This window comes from Cibotium barometz, chromosome 38 (assembly GCF_041138505.1).
Source record: "Cibotium barometz isolate CiBa-2024 chromosome 38, ASM4113850v1, whole genome shotgun sequence".
In the NCBI taxonomy this organism is placed as follows: Eukaryota; Viridiplantae; Streptophyta; class Polypodiopsida; order Cyatheales; family Cibotiaceae; genus Cibotium; species Cibotium barometz.
In genome coordinates, this window is record NC_141083.1 from 28,385,581 (window position 1) to 28,398,943 (window position 13,363).

General features: G+C 41.4%; 1 protein-coding gene across 2 annotated transcripts; it reads right to left on the minus strand.

Annotated features, from left to right (window-relative positions):
- Window positions 1–6,840: 6,840 nt before the first annotated feature.
- On the minus strand, window positions 6,841–12,962 carry LOC147616553 (putative serine/threonine-protein kinase At1g54610). 2 transcript variants are annotated; one of them, XM_086777620.1, is made up of 7 exons: window positions 12,237–12,962; window positions 10,218–10,502; window positions 9,785–10,102; window positions 8,393–8,620; window positions 8,136–8,236; window positions 7,910–8,042; window positions 6,841–7,485 (listed from the first exon to the last, which is right to left on the minus strand). In XM_086777620.1, the coding sequence occupies exons 1-7, from the start codon at window positions 12,615–12,617 to the stop codon at window positions 6,991–6,993; spliced, it is 1,941 nt and encodes a 646-aa protein (XP_086633746.1). In that variant the 5' UTR covers window positions 12,618–12,962; the 3' UTR covers window positions 6,841–6,990. The 2 variants fall into 2 exon arrangements, with proteins under 2 accessions (XP_086633746.1, XP_086633747.1); XM_086777621.1 differs by having other exon boundaries at window positions 7,910–8,036; window positions 12,237–12,952.
- Between the last annotated feature and the right edge of the window lie 401 nt (window positions 12,963–13,363).

The following is a 13,363-nucleotide window of genomic DNA, read 5'->3' on the forward strand; positions in this document are numbered from 1 at the left end:
GCTCTATATATATATAGATCTATGTATGCATAAATGGGCATAACTTGATGTATGCGTAAATAGAGCATATGTAGTGCATAAATAGAGCATATGCAGTACATACTTAGCATGCAAAGAGCATAAATAGAGCATAGAGTATACATAGTTCTATGTATACATGCATAGAGCTATGCATGCTCTATGTATGTATAAATAGAGAATACATAGTGCATACATGGCATGCATAGAGCTATGTAGATCATACATAGAGATATGTATGCTCTATTTATGGGTTGAGCTATTTATTGGATAGATGGGTAGATGTCAAAAAAGTGTCAATAAGAGTCTTGCTCTCTCTATAGATGGGTAGATGGCAGAAAAGTGTCAATAAGTTCTTACAATCCATATGTATGTGCTCTATTTATTGGGATATATGGGTAGATGGCAGAGTCAATAAGTTGTTACTCTCTTTATATAGCCATTATATTTATGCATGGATAGATGGCAAAACAACCTATAAGCGAGATGTAACATGCGAAGGAGGAGTAGATATCTCTTGAGTTTTTATAAGTATATTACCTCAAATTTTATTTTATCTTTTAAGAAAAAAATCTTATATTATAACAATTAAAATTCATGTTCATTTGAATGCATGTATGTAGATTAAAACAATGGACCTAGGTGTTAAAGCAATGGATCACAGGATAAATAAGAGTTTACATTACATCAAGGTTTGGAAGCTCTCTTTGAAAGGGTGCAAGAAGAAGGATGGATGAGGCCATACTTGGCAAGTAAGTCCTAAACTTGTAACCTCTTTGTTTTCCTAAACAATGTTTCAATTATGTTACTTTGTTGCATTTTAGGATCATGTTACTACAAACCACGATAGGCATGTGCAATTGGAACGTAATGGAAATGTCCAGCCTCAAAATAAATAGACGTGTGCGGGTTGAGGATGAATCTGCAAGGGGCAATAACAATCAAAATGTGCGAGAGGAGAGATAATTAGAAGATAGTGATCAGTAGCATTGATATTATTCTCTCCCACTATGTAACTCATCATTTTGTAAATTTGGATATATATTATCTTCTTGTCACAATGTTATATACTTTTAGTTTTTTTTTATTGATTGGTATGGCATTTACATTTTTGTTTATATCAATGCTTATAAATACACTTTGGATATTAAATGTAATGCCTTTCTATGCTCTTAAATGTTATGAGATTTTATCTTCTTAATGTGCTCTTAATTATGTGTAATAAATTTAATTTAAAAATTTGACAAAGTTCCTACATTTTTTGCTCATGCGACGAGATCAAACTTTCTTTTAAACATTTGTAACAAGTGTCTTGCATGATAGTCTTAGAGGTTGATGCTTCAGCATTGTTACTTTTACCTCTTTGGAAGAACTTTCTATAGGCCTCTTAGGGTTTTAGAAAATATTTAAATGAAACCCAAATATCAACAATCTCTTCAATGGCAAGATAATAAGAAAAGAAAACCTAACAAATCTATAAGAAAAGAAAACCTAACAAATCTTTAATTGAATCCCAAACATCAACATCCCTCAATGGTAGAATGATAAAAAAAATAAAACCCTAATTTCATTTATTTTTAACTCACCCATGAGAGACAAGGTGAATTAGAGTTTGGACTTTAAATAATCTTTAATTAAAACCCAAATATCAACATCTCTTCAAAAAAACAAAATCAAGCCCCTAATTTGATTTATTACATCAAAGGATTTCAAGGATTTTGAAGCAAAATGTGTATTCTTGAGAAGAAAAATGTGTACCCTTGAGAAACAAAATGTGTACCCTTGAGAAGGTTCTTCACTCTAGCATAAACCTTAAAATCATTTTCAAAAATGAAAGTCAAGCACCACTTTTTTACCTTTTCAAAAATCAATGCAATGATCCATTTCTTCTTTAAACAAACATTTATGCACCACTTTAATTCAACAAAATAGATGAGATAGATCCCACCGGCAAGCTTCGCACAAAAGCTATACAAAATGTGCCTAGAAATCACCAGATAACATTATATTAGCAATTGATAATTAAAATTACACTAATTAATATTCAATCATTGTATTATATGGGAAGATTTTAGCATGGTGTTTATTGTCCTGAGATAAGACATTTTAAACCTAAGGGTGTCAAATAAGAACTTTACATGATGGTATGCCAACAAATTGATTACCAAAGCATTAAAGTATCCACAAATCAACATAGTTTTTAGCTCTTGTTGTCAAAATACAATTATATTAGAGTTAATAAACTTATTGTATCGCGATTAACTTTATTTGAAATGTACTTCACAGCTTGCTAAAATAAAATAAACTTCTACACCAAAACTCTCAATTAATTCTAAAGAGTAGTCTCGAAGGAATTAGATTTAAATATTCAGATATTAATGATAATACCTTCAATGCATTTGTCCTTACATGAACCTATTTCTAATAATAGTACTTGTAAATGGCTAGAAAGGGGCAATGATACTCTCTTTGGGCCTTTGTGGATAAAAAGGGGTCATGGGATGGTGTCCAAGTGTGGGCTCATGGGGGATTAGGGTTAGGACAAGGAGGAGGTAGCCCTAGCCCTCGATTTTTGTATACAAAGGCACTATGGAATGGAATGAACATCACTTCTTCGGCCCTCATTTTGGCTCTTGGGCATCATGGTATTGTCTTTAGCATTTTGGCTCTTTCTTAGTCTTGTTTTGCATCATTTTTATCACGCTTTAGAGAGAATGGGTGTATTAGTCTTTCATTAGCTTCATTTATCTTGTTTAGAGAAGGATTAGGAGAGTATCATGTAGCCTTTTTACAACTAGTGCAGTGAGATGTGGGGGGAAGTGAGATGTGGGGGGAAGCTCCACCTTCCCCCCCCATGGCCTTGCTCTCATTTGTTGCCTCTTCTTCTTCCCTCTTCTTCCTCTTGTTGCCTCTTCTTCCTCCCTCTACCCTAGAAGGCTTTTCTACTCTCTCATACTTTGCAAATGTGTTGGTAAAGCCTCTACTCCAATGCACATATTTGCAATCAATTGCCCATGGTTGTGTGAAACATCACCATTGTACCTCTAGCCCACTACCAATTCTTGCTTGCAGCAAGATCCTTCACTCCTCCAACTCCTTTAGGTAATCAACCACAACATAGTGCAGTGGGCCGTTGCTTTTGCACCATTGCGTGCCTCTCCTCGGTGTGGTGGTGGCCATTTCATCAAGCATAGTAGCAAAGGTTCAGTTTCTGGCCATCTTTGAGCACAAAAGGGGCCTTGGGATGGTGTCCAACTATGGCCTCATGGGGGATTAGGGTAAGGGCAAGGAGGAGGTAGCCCTAGCCCTAGGTTTTTGTATAAAAAGGCATTATGGAATGGAATGAAATAGGAGACATGCTAGAGTGGATCGTTATCCCATAATGGTCGTCCACACATGGGGTTGGTCGATGTTACTCTTAGACACCATGCCTAAAGGTTATGAAGTTTAACAAGGTCTAAGATGAGCTTAGATGTGAGCATGGGAGATGGGAACAACATTGCATATCAATATCTAGTACTTCTTTATGGGCTTAGTCAACATTTTGGACACTGCATATCAATATCTAGTACTTCTTTATGGGTGGTTCAACATTATGGATGGTGGCACCAACTATGATCATGGCGTGACCAATACAATCTAGGCATGACCACCTTGTATCTCCAAGCCTATATAAATACATTGTTGCTATGCACAGCTCATCAATTGTTAGTTACACCGTAGATTCTATAAGCAATTCCAAATCATCTATCAAGGTTTCCTTCACATGAGCACATGGGTGTGGGGGCTTATATTTAGTATTGTTCTCTATCTCTGTAATTGTGTAGTTTAAGTTTAAGTTTAAAGTTTTAAGCCACGAAAAACCTTATGTCTTGTGAGTGTTGTCTCTTACACTGGATCCTCTTATGTGGTATTAGAGCACCAACTTGACACTTAAGAGTTTTTGTTTATCTAATAGTGCATTAGGAAAAATGGAGTTTTCCTCTATGCCCCACCTATCACCATTCGATACTAATGGAAATCTCAATGACACCACTTCTCCTCTTTGAAAGATCAAGCTCAAGGCTATCCTTTCCTCTTACGAGATTTGGGACATTATTACCACGGTTAATGTTCACCCACCACCCCACAATGGAATCATAAGAAAAGTCCAATTTTTCTCACTTTTCAAACAAAGGGATGTAGATGCTCTCTATGCCATTATCACCAATGTGAAGGATAGTGTGCATGATCCAGAGAGCATGTCTCCATAGTAGCAAAGGCATGGGCTATGCTACAAAGTTAGCATATGAGACCACAAGTTCATCAACACAGACTCAGGATCTCAAGAATCTATGTTAACAAGAGAAGATTCATATATGTGCATATCTATATTTGTTTGTTAGGTCAACTTGTCTTATATTCATTCTCTCTCTCTCTCACGTGCGCGCGCACGCACGTGCATACACAATGCACACAAAATGTGAGGGTTCCCCTCTCTCATTAACTACAAACAGCTTTGTTTCAATCCACAAAGTAAGAGACCCTTTGCATCCTAATAACAAATGCATTGTCATGATTAGTCATACTTTGGCCAAGATCGATGGTGCGATTTGGAGACCTTGAGATTGGCTATTTGGCAGAGAGGTAGAGATAGTGGAACATAAGTCAAGTAAGATTTAGGCAAAACTCTTTAACACTTGATCATACCTTTACTCTCAAAGCTCTCATTGAGGAGGCGCGAGTATGTAAGGAGCACTCAATGATAGCTTTGGGAGTATACAAGGATCAAGTCTACTACCATTTTTGGACTAATGGCTTCCAAGATGCATACAAGAGCTTTTTTCTTCTTTGAGATGATATGGGGAGTGATGGTAATACATTAGTATTGATTACACATATATGTACACTATGAGGTCTATTAGGTGAGATCATATGCACAATTGGGGTCAAATAAGGCTATGCACTCTCCCCGACTCTATCGGGATGTACATTATTGAGATTTCAAAGTTCATTTGACAAGTTAGAATGCTATCCCGATCAATAGTGTGTATTCTTCTATATGCAAATAGTAAAAGGGACATCTTGATGCATTTCAATCCTTTTTCTAGCTACTTTTCTTTTATTGAGATGATTCAGTTGAGCTAATCACTTCATACATCTACCTAGGTATTACTTTAAATAGTCCTATTTTCACTATGAGACTGGAACACGATCATGCTGGCCAACCTTAGAGAAGTTCCACTAGTCTTAAATGACCTCTTTCAAACTATTACTAGTATACACCATCTATATATAGTAGACAAAGATTGCCTCGTAAGGTTGAGGCATCGATGTCATGCATGATCATATGGGCCAAGTTTAGAGCAGCTCCACTGGTCTTAGATGCCTCTAACAATCAATTACTAGTATACACCGTCTATATGTACACTAGACATAGATCATCTCCTAAGGTTGGCATCAAGTCTTCCAGATAGCTTACACAAAAACGACAAAGAAAATCTTGGTACTCCAGAATCACTAGATGGTTTGCCTCACACGGTCTTCAGATGGATCATCTCCCCCCTTTTAATTACAATAGAAGTCTCCTCCTTTGGATCTTTCAACAGGAGATCGATTGTAGCATCTATCTACATTTGATCTAGCTTCATATAGGTTTTAACTTGGGTGAACCCATCATAGCTTCCTACAAAGTTTCACTTCTACAACAAGCATTTGCTAAGAGTCGCAAGTTTCTTTCAAAAACCCTAACTACTATATAGACACACACCTCCTGATATGAGGATTACCATTGTTCACATTAGAGTACCTAATTGGCTTCAAATTGAGGTAGGGAGAGCAAAGGACATTCCGTAAGAGGAGCGAGTATGCACTATTTTATAAAGCAAAGGACATTCCACGAGAGGAGCGAGTATGCACTATTTTAGAGAGCAAAGGATATTCCACAAGAGAGCTAGCATGCACTACTTTAGAAAGAGACAAAGGAGCACTACTTATTTATGTCCAAACTATTATGATATACAAAGGAGATTTCAAGGCCTCTTCAAAGGGGTTTGGTCCTCTTTTAAGAGTGATGCACTATAAAGATTTCAAATATTTGGGTATGAACCTAACAAATCTACGTCATCATAGATAGACTACCCAATCACATCAACACCACAAAGAGCAAATACATGGAGGGTGATGCACTAGCACTCAACGACTGTGTTTTTGCTCATTAATATTGCAATTCAACAAGCACACGGAATCACTAGAATTTCTTTAGAGAACCAAACTCTAAAGCTCAAAACCCTCTTCTTATCATTTCTGGAATAGGGACATACTCCAACAACATAGAGATGCCCCAACACAAGAGGTGAACAAAAAGGTTAAGTACTCTCTTTATGATGTGGACAACAAAGGACTCCCTCTTCTTTTTTTTGGGATCTTTTGTGCTCATGTGTGTGCCTCTATGCCGTCACCAACATCCAATGAAGATACAACCTAGCCGTAAGGTGTTGCCTTGCAAGAGGTGTGCAAGACTCCATTTTCTAATTGGATACATTCCAATAAATTGAATTTATGGTTTAGATTGCTTTTTCTCATTCAATATTATAACTTTTAGTCTATTTACAAAACCCTCGTACTATTTGTTAGATCTCACAGATGCTTTGGGTGTTTTGCAAGCACTAATAAAAATCTCTCTCCCTCTCTCTGTCTCAAAGCACACAACACCTAACTATGTTGTGCTCACTGCAATTAGCAACTAGAAAAATATTGCTCTTCAATGTTGGCATATATGATAATAAAATAAGGATGTACTAGTACCAACAGTGTTGAGCATGATGAAATCTAAGAAGGCTTGTGTGAAAAATAATGTATTAAATGGACGAACAAGTCACTTGTAATCCTACCATGCATAAAAGGCATTAAAAACGAAGGTCATTAGGGTACTAGGAGCAAGTAATCTTACAAATGTGATCCAAAAACCATAGAGACAGACACACATGAAAGCTAACCGAGTGGAGATGACTCTTGCTCGGGAGGAGGAGGATGCTCATCAATTTGGGGGTTTGATCCCATGGTGGGATCCAGGACATGGGCTGGCTCACCGCCATCGCCCACCTCAGGCCTCAACTTGCTCTTGCTCTTGCTCGCATTGCTCCTCGAGGCGCCAACACTAGCCATGTTGGAGAAATCGCCACTCTGCGAAAAATCGGTGGTGTTCAGCCTCGATGATGATCGACTGGGCGGCCGAGGCGGCGCCATGCGCCCATCTTCGCCCACCTTCGCCTTTCTTCTTGCTCCTCGAGCAGGCATGCTGCTCCCCATCGGCCCTGATTGCGATACCAATGTAGTGGGCACCAGATGGCGAGACTGACGCAGCATAGAGCTGCTCTGACCTGGCCGTGATGGTTCCATGGGGAAGCCCACCACACCGTCTTCATGAGCAGGTGGAAACTTCTCGCTTTTGCTCTTCGCCTGTGACTGAGCTATCGCACGCCGCCTCTGTTGAAATAAACATGTTTTTGTTTACGAACAAAACAGTTTACTACTTCTTGTTTAAGCATGAAATCAAATCAGTGTGTTCACAAGGAGGGGGGGGGGGGGGGGGGGGGGGGGGGGGGGGGGGGATAAAAATAAAAATAAAAAAATAAAAAAAATTTACAGCAGATGAAAATCAGAATCTTGGAAATTCTGTGGCAGATCCATTGTTGTCAAGGCTGGAAGGAATGTCTCCCGGCCTATGCCTTAAGGGAGTATCTCCAGCCTTGTCTCCCAGGCCTATCCCTTGAGGGAGTAACGAAACCGCTTTCGACGAAGTTAATCACAAAAGCATTTCTCTGTTCAAGTCCAGGGACGGCTTGGATATCCTTGACCCGGGCTCAAAAAACAAAAAAGCTCGAAGGACTGTAGAATTATTTATCTATACCTGTATATTTGCTTGCATTTCTGCATTTGCTTCCGGGGCAGGAATGGCTCTGTTGGTGCGTTCACGAGGACCTGCTCTCTTGGAAGTATCACCGCGATTTCTTCCAGCTCCAGCTCCAGCTCCAGCTCTTTGTCTACCAAAAAAAACAGTTACAAGAAATGTGACATCCCATGCAAGTAATCTTGCATACAACTGTGGAACTGCATTTCATTTCAAAATCATTTACCTTCTCGCTTCCTCATCACGCATTTTCGCATCCATCTCTTTGCTCGGTGGATATTGGGGAAGGCTTGAAGGCTCACAGGCATGCGGCTCACTAGTGAAGAACTACCATACATGTCATATTGAAATAACATATAAGAGAAACCTCTACTTGCCTATCAAAATTGCATTACTAAGAACCAAAAAGGCAAACCACTCTCTTTACCTAAACAACTTAAACCCCTCTCTCTTACAAACACAATAGCAAACTGATGTGCTTACTTCGCTTGATAAAGCCGAAGATGCAGTTCCACGATCAGGTGGTTCAATAGCCAATAGTTTGTTGAGAAGAGACAAAGCAGGACCCGGAAAGTTTTTGAAAGTATCCTCAATACAACGTTTGTACGGTTGCTGGAACTTGAACATAGTTGCATGGGGAAGCTTAAGTTTCTTCCAATAGTCCTCTGAAGGTGATCCACATAGTTTAAAAATCTTATGCAGCTGTTCAACCTGAAAAATGTGAGCAACTGGTCAATAACTTTGAACCTGTGTATTTGTCTAAAACATGCAATCCAAATATGTCTTATCCCAACATCTTTGTGTGTGCACATTTATGTGCATGCTTGTTAAATATGCATTGCATCATGCACATAGATAAGGCCTACGATGTGAAAACTCAAAAAAACTACTTGTGACCATTCAAAGCCACCTTGACATTCTTGTTCTCCTATCCTACTGTGAATGAGTCTCCATGAATCACTCACTGAAGCACCAACAGGAAGTGCAGAGGTGCCATGCCGCATGGTCACAAAAAGAGTCAGCTCACAACAGCCTCCAGTTGATCTAAGGAACAGGCAAGTGTTGCACTCGTGTAGGTTCGTGAGGACGAGGCACGCACGATATGCCAGTCACCAAATTATAGCCTATATACCAACTAAGCATGGGGCCATAGGCACACAAGTATTGCTTATCACCTTTCCCCACAGTACAACCCAGATCCGATGGGTTTTTTCCTCTTTACAATGACCTACAAAAAGTTTTCCAATGGCATGCTAGAGAAAGTCCTTAAGCACACATCAATACAGACACTTATATCATCCCAAAATCGACATCTGCAGAGCACCCACCACCCCCAACAGGAAGAACAAGGCCCCTTTCCCATCTTCCACACAACAAGGTTGACTATGGCCAGCACAAAAAAGATAAAGGCCAAAAGGGCACGGAAAGGAGATGAAAGAGCACTTTCTGCAGGACCTAACTAGGATAAGTGAATGCCATGTATCCATAACAGGAAAACCAAATTGCTTGATGATACCTTCCAACATGGGTCTTATGACATCTCAATATCCAGTAGAATCAAAGACCCTACATACCATGTATAAGTGATGGCCTCGAAAAAGATGTCAAAGTTGTCCAGAATGCAATGATACTCATGCAGTCTGCCTCTGGATTGGTATGCAAGCTTGAAGCCTAGGACTAGAGGTCTGGGTTAAAACAGTGTTTAGCAGATGTGATTGAAGCCGAATGTCAAGTTTCAGTCATAGTTTTTACCCTCCCTTCTTGAGATTCACATGAAGTACACTTTTCAACACAACCAAGCATGATCCCAACAAGCGCAATTGTGTAAAAGGGGGAAGAGAGAGGAGGCAGGCAAGGGGGGCCAAAGAGAAGTACCTCAGTTCTACCTGGCAGAATTGGCTTTCCTGCCAACAATTCTGCTAGAATGCACCCTGTACTCCAGAGATCCACAGAAACCCCATACTCCGTTGCCCCAAGTAAAAGCTCAGGTGGACGATACCAAAGTGTCACAACACGACTCGTCAGTGGCTGTTTCTGATCAGGGTGGAAAAATGTAGCAAGTCCAAAATCTGCAATCTTTAAGATGCCAGAATTGTCAAGTAAAAGATTGGAGCCTTTTATATCTCGATGCAGCACATGTCTGCTATGGCAATGCTCAAGCCCTGAAAGAAGCTGGTGTAAATAGCACTTCACCTACCAAATCACAAAAACGCTAACCTTACTCCTTTGTTCAGACAAGTTTGCAAAGAAAACCATGATCTCAAAATAAGAACAAGTAGGACCTCTAGCAGACAGGGAGGAGCATAACCTGTGGCTCAGTAAAAGTGATGCCGGGACAAGCTGCAAGGCCGGCAAGGTCATGCTCCATGTACTCAAATACGAGATACAGACTGCATGACATTCGGGATGTTACCAGGCCCTCCAGCTTTACAACATTGGGATGGTCCAGCCTACGCAATACAAGTATCTCTCGGGCCATAAACCGGACACTTTCTGGCTCCAGATTGTCAAATCGCACCTTCTTCAAGGCAACAATCTTTCCTGAAACCAGATCACGCGCCTTATAGACATTGCTGTATGTCCCCTGCCCGATCTGCCAAAATACCCCTCAAATTTCAATATAATCAGTGAAAGGAAAAAAGTAATTTGCATTCAGAGAAAGCTACGATAGAAAAAGAAGGTAGTGCAACCTTTGGGCATATACACGCAGAGACTTCACCCTCTGATGCTTAGTCCGCCCTACAGCTATGCATAACCTACCTTGTGGGGTCCAAACCTGGACATGAGCCATCCAATCAGGTCATACAGATCCTGAAGGTGCCTCGGCTCATTGAGGGCCAAAATTTCTAACCATTAGGCTAGGCCTTTTGTTGGATTGAGCCCCAGGGAGAAGATACAGACTAGAACAAATTCCAGGCTCATCAGGAGCAGGCCTTCCATGCCATATCAGTAACCATCGTCTGCCCCGTTGCTGCCTTGTAAGCAGTCCGTAGTGCCCATAGGGCAGAATGAATCTTCTGGTTCCAATCTCTCCTGGACACAGATAACATTTCGCACAAATTTTGCTGCCCAAGCAGGCATGTACCATCCTGGGGCATCATATCCTGGTCATAGAAGCAGGGACAGGATTAAAAAGAGCAAGAACCCATAGGTACACAAGCCTGATAAGCTGCAGCCAGCCATGGATGGCAGAATTCACCAGGCCATTTGCAGGCAGGCACCAGAGGTCCAGACCTGATAGGCTGGTTTCCCTATTGCCCTACTGCTGGTGACATGGCCGCAAAGGGGCAGGGCTGGCGGATATTTGATGGCCAGGGGTGACTACATGGCTTGTGACACACAGTGACAATGTGCTGTGTTTATCCCTAAGACCTGATCAGGCATCATTCCAAACCCCGGCAATCCACACCTGCTGTCCTGAGCAGCAGGAGTATAGCAAACAAACACACCACGAGAATATCTTGTACACAAGTGAGCTCTTCACTCCCAAACTTGCATTCAGATGATCTAGCTTCACTGATCACTGCCAAATTCACATCCCCCAACACCTAGTATACTGGCTAGAAGGAAGATATGCCGTCGAAAAAAATCACTTACTCGCTTAGGTCAAAGGCCTTTACATATTACCTCGCAGCAACGTGGTCTGGCTTCACTCCTAAGGCCACCCACTGGTTGGGCAAAATTGCTTGTCCAAGCCCTAGGGACATGATGGGTCCACCCCATGGGTGAGCCCCTTTGTAAGTAACCAACCTAAACCTGCATTGCCTTACCCTTACTGTACTACCGAGGACAAAGATAGGCCAGACCAAGCTGTTAGGGAATACCTTTATATAAATTTTTTCAAGTAAAGCCAAACCCGTATGGGTGATTGGGCTTTGGTCCCAATGCCAGCTCAATTTGTACAGAAAGATGCACAGACCCAGACATCACCCATTTGGGTCCAAGCTTAGGCCCAAGCCTTAAATCTACCAAGCCCACCTTACATCATTCAACTCCCTGTAGAACTAGCAAAATGATACATACACCTTCTTGGGGAAAAAAAATGCTACAGACACCAAGACGGTAGAAAACATTATTGCTGAAGCCCATAGGGATGATTGAGCTTCACTCTCGGAACCTGCATTGCCCAGCTCCTAGATCAGGAAGATACATAGACCAAGCCACAGAAGCCCTTCCTGAGTTGCTTCACTCCCAAAATGCATCATGGAGCTCTACTCTGCTCTCTTGCCATACCCTGCCCGTAGTGTACTAGCTAGCAAAGACAGACCCCTCGAGAAGTAGACCAAAAAAAAGGTTCACAAGATCTCTTAAGGATATGAGTACTTACTTTGTCAAGCTTCTCAAAGGAGTCAGCTTTCCGTGGGATCCAGCCCTTGATGGACTCTCCTGCAACTGCAGATAGCCAGGCAGGCCATCCTGCTGCAACTTGCTCACCTTCTATGTGCTTGGGGAGGTTGCTGGGCACTTCAACACGGGCAACCCTTCTGTCCTTCCTTTTGGTTGCAGAGGGTTGGGGTACTTGAAGGACAACAGCACGGTCGTCCTGCTTGGTATGGGCCTTCTTCTTCTTACCATCGCCTCCTTGCTTGAGATCGAGCTTCTCTGATGCATCGGAATGCCTACCTGATGACTGGCGAGAAGGCTTCCCTTTCAAGGTGGGCGTAGACTCGTAAGCTGCTGCTGCTTGCTTGACACAAGCACAGCCCATCACTGAGCATGCTTTTCCCTCCCTGATGATAATGACGAATATGCTCTTCTTGAAGCTTCCCGGGTCTTCAACCTAAGCTGAGCGACCTAGACTTCCCATGTCTCTGTACGGACCCACATTGCAAAAAAGCCCTTACAGGCTCAACTGAACACTGCCCACCAGTCACGCTTCGAGATCCCGTAATGGGTCTTCCAAAAAACGTTCAAAGGGTGAATGAAAGAAGACCTTCTGGAAGGCCCCCCCTGAACTGAGAAGAACAGGCATTGAAGCTCTTAAGAGCTCTATATGTTGTTGTTGTGATGCAGCTGTCTAAACCTTTTATTGTAGGTGTGCGTGCTGATGTTAATGCCACAATTCTATTTTGTTGTAGGTAAAGACGTTGATGGCATACTCTATGTACTCTTTACTGTATAATTGGTTAAATATGAGTTACGGGCCTCGTAGGCCCACTTGACTTCATCAACCATATGCAAGATGCTCATATCAACCATGTGTGCTGCTACAATGACTTAAATCCATGGTTTTTTTTTCCCCACTAGAGGGTACTAAAAATACAATGTTAACATCTCCACAATGGGAGGTGAGTAGATTTGAATGTGGTACCTCTTGGTAGAGAGGCACCGGTGCTACCGAGCTACAACCCAGGAGGCGAGTTAAATGCACTGGGTTAAGTTAGCCCCTACACATTGCAAACCAAGTTAAATCAATGGGGTAAGTTAGCCCCTACACATTGAAAATCAATTTGA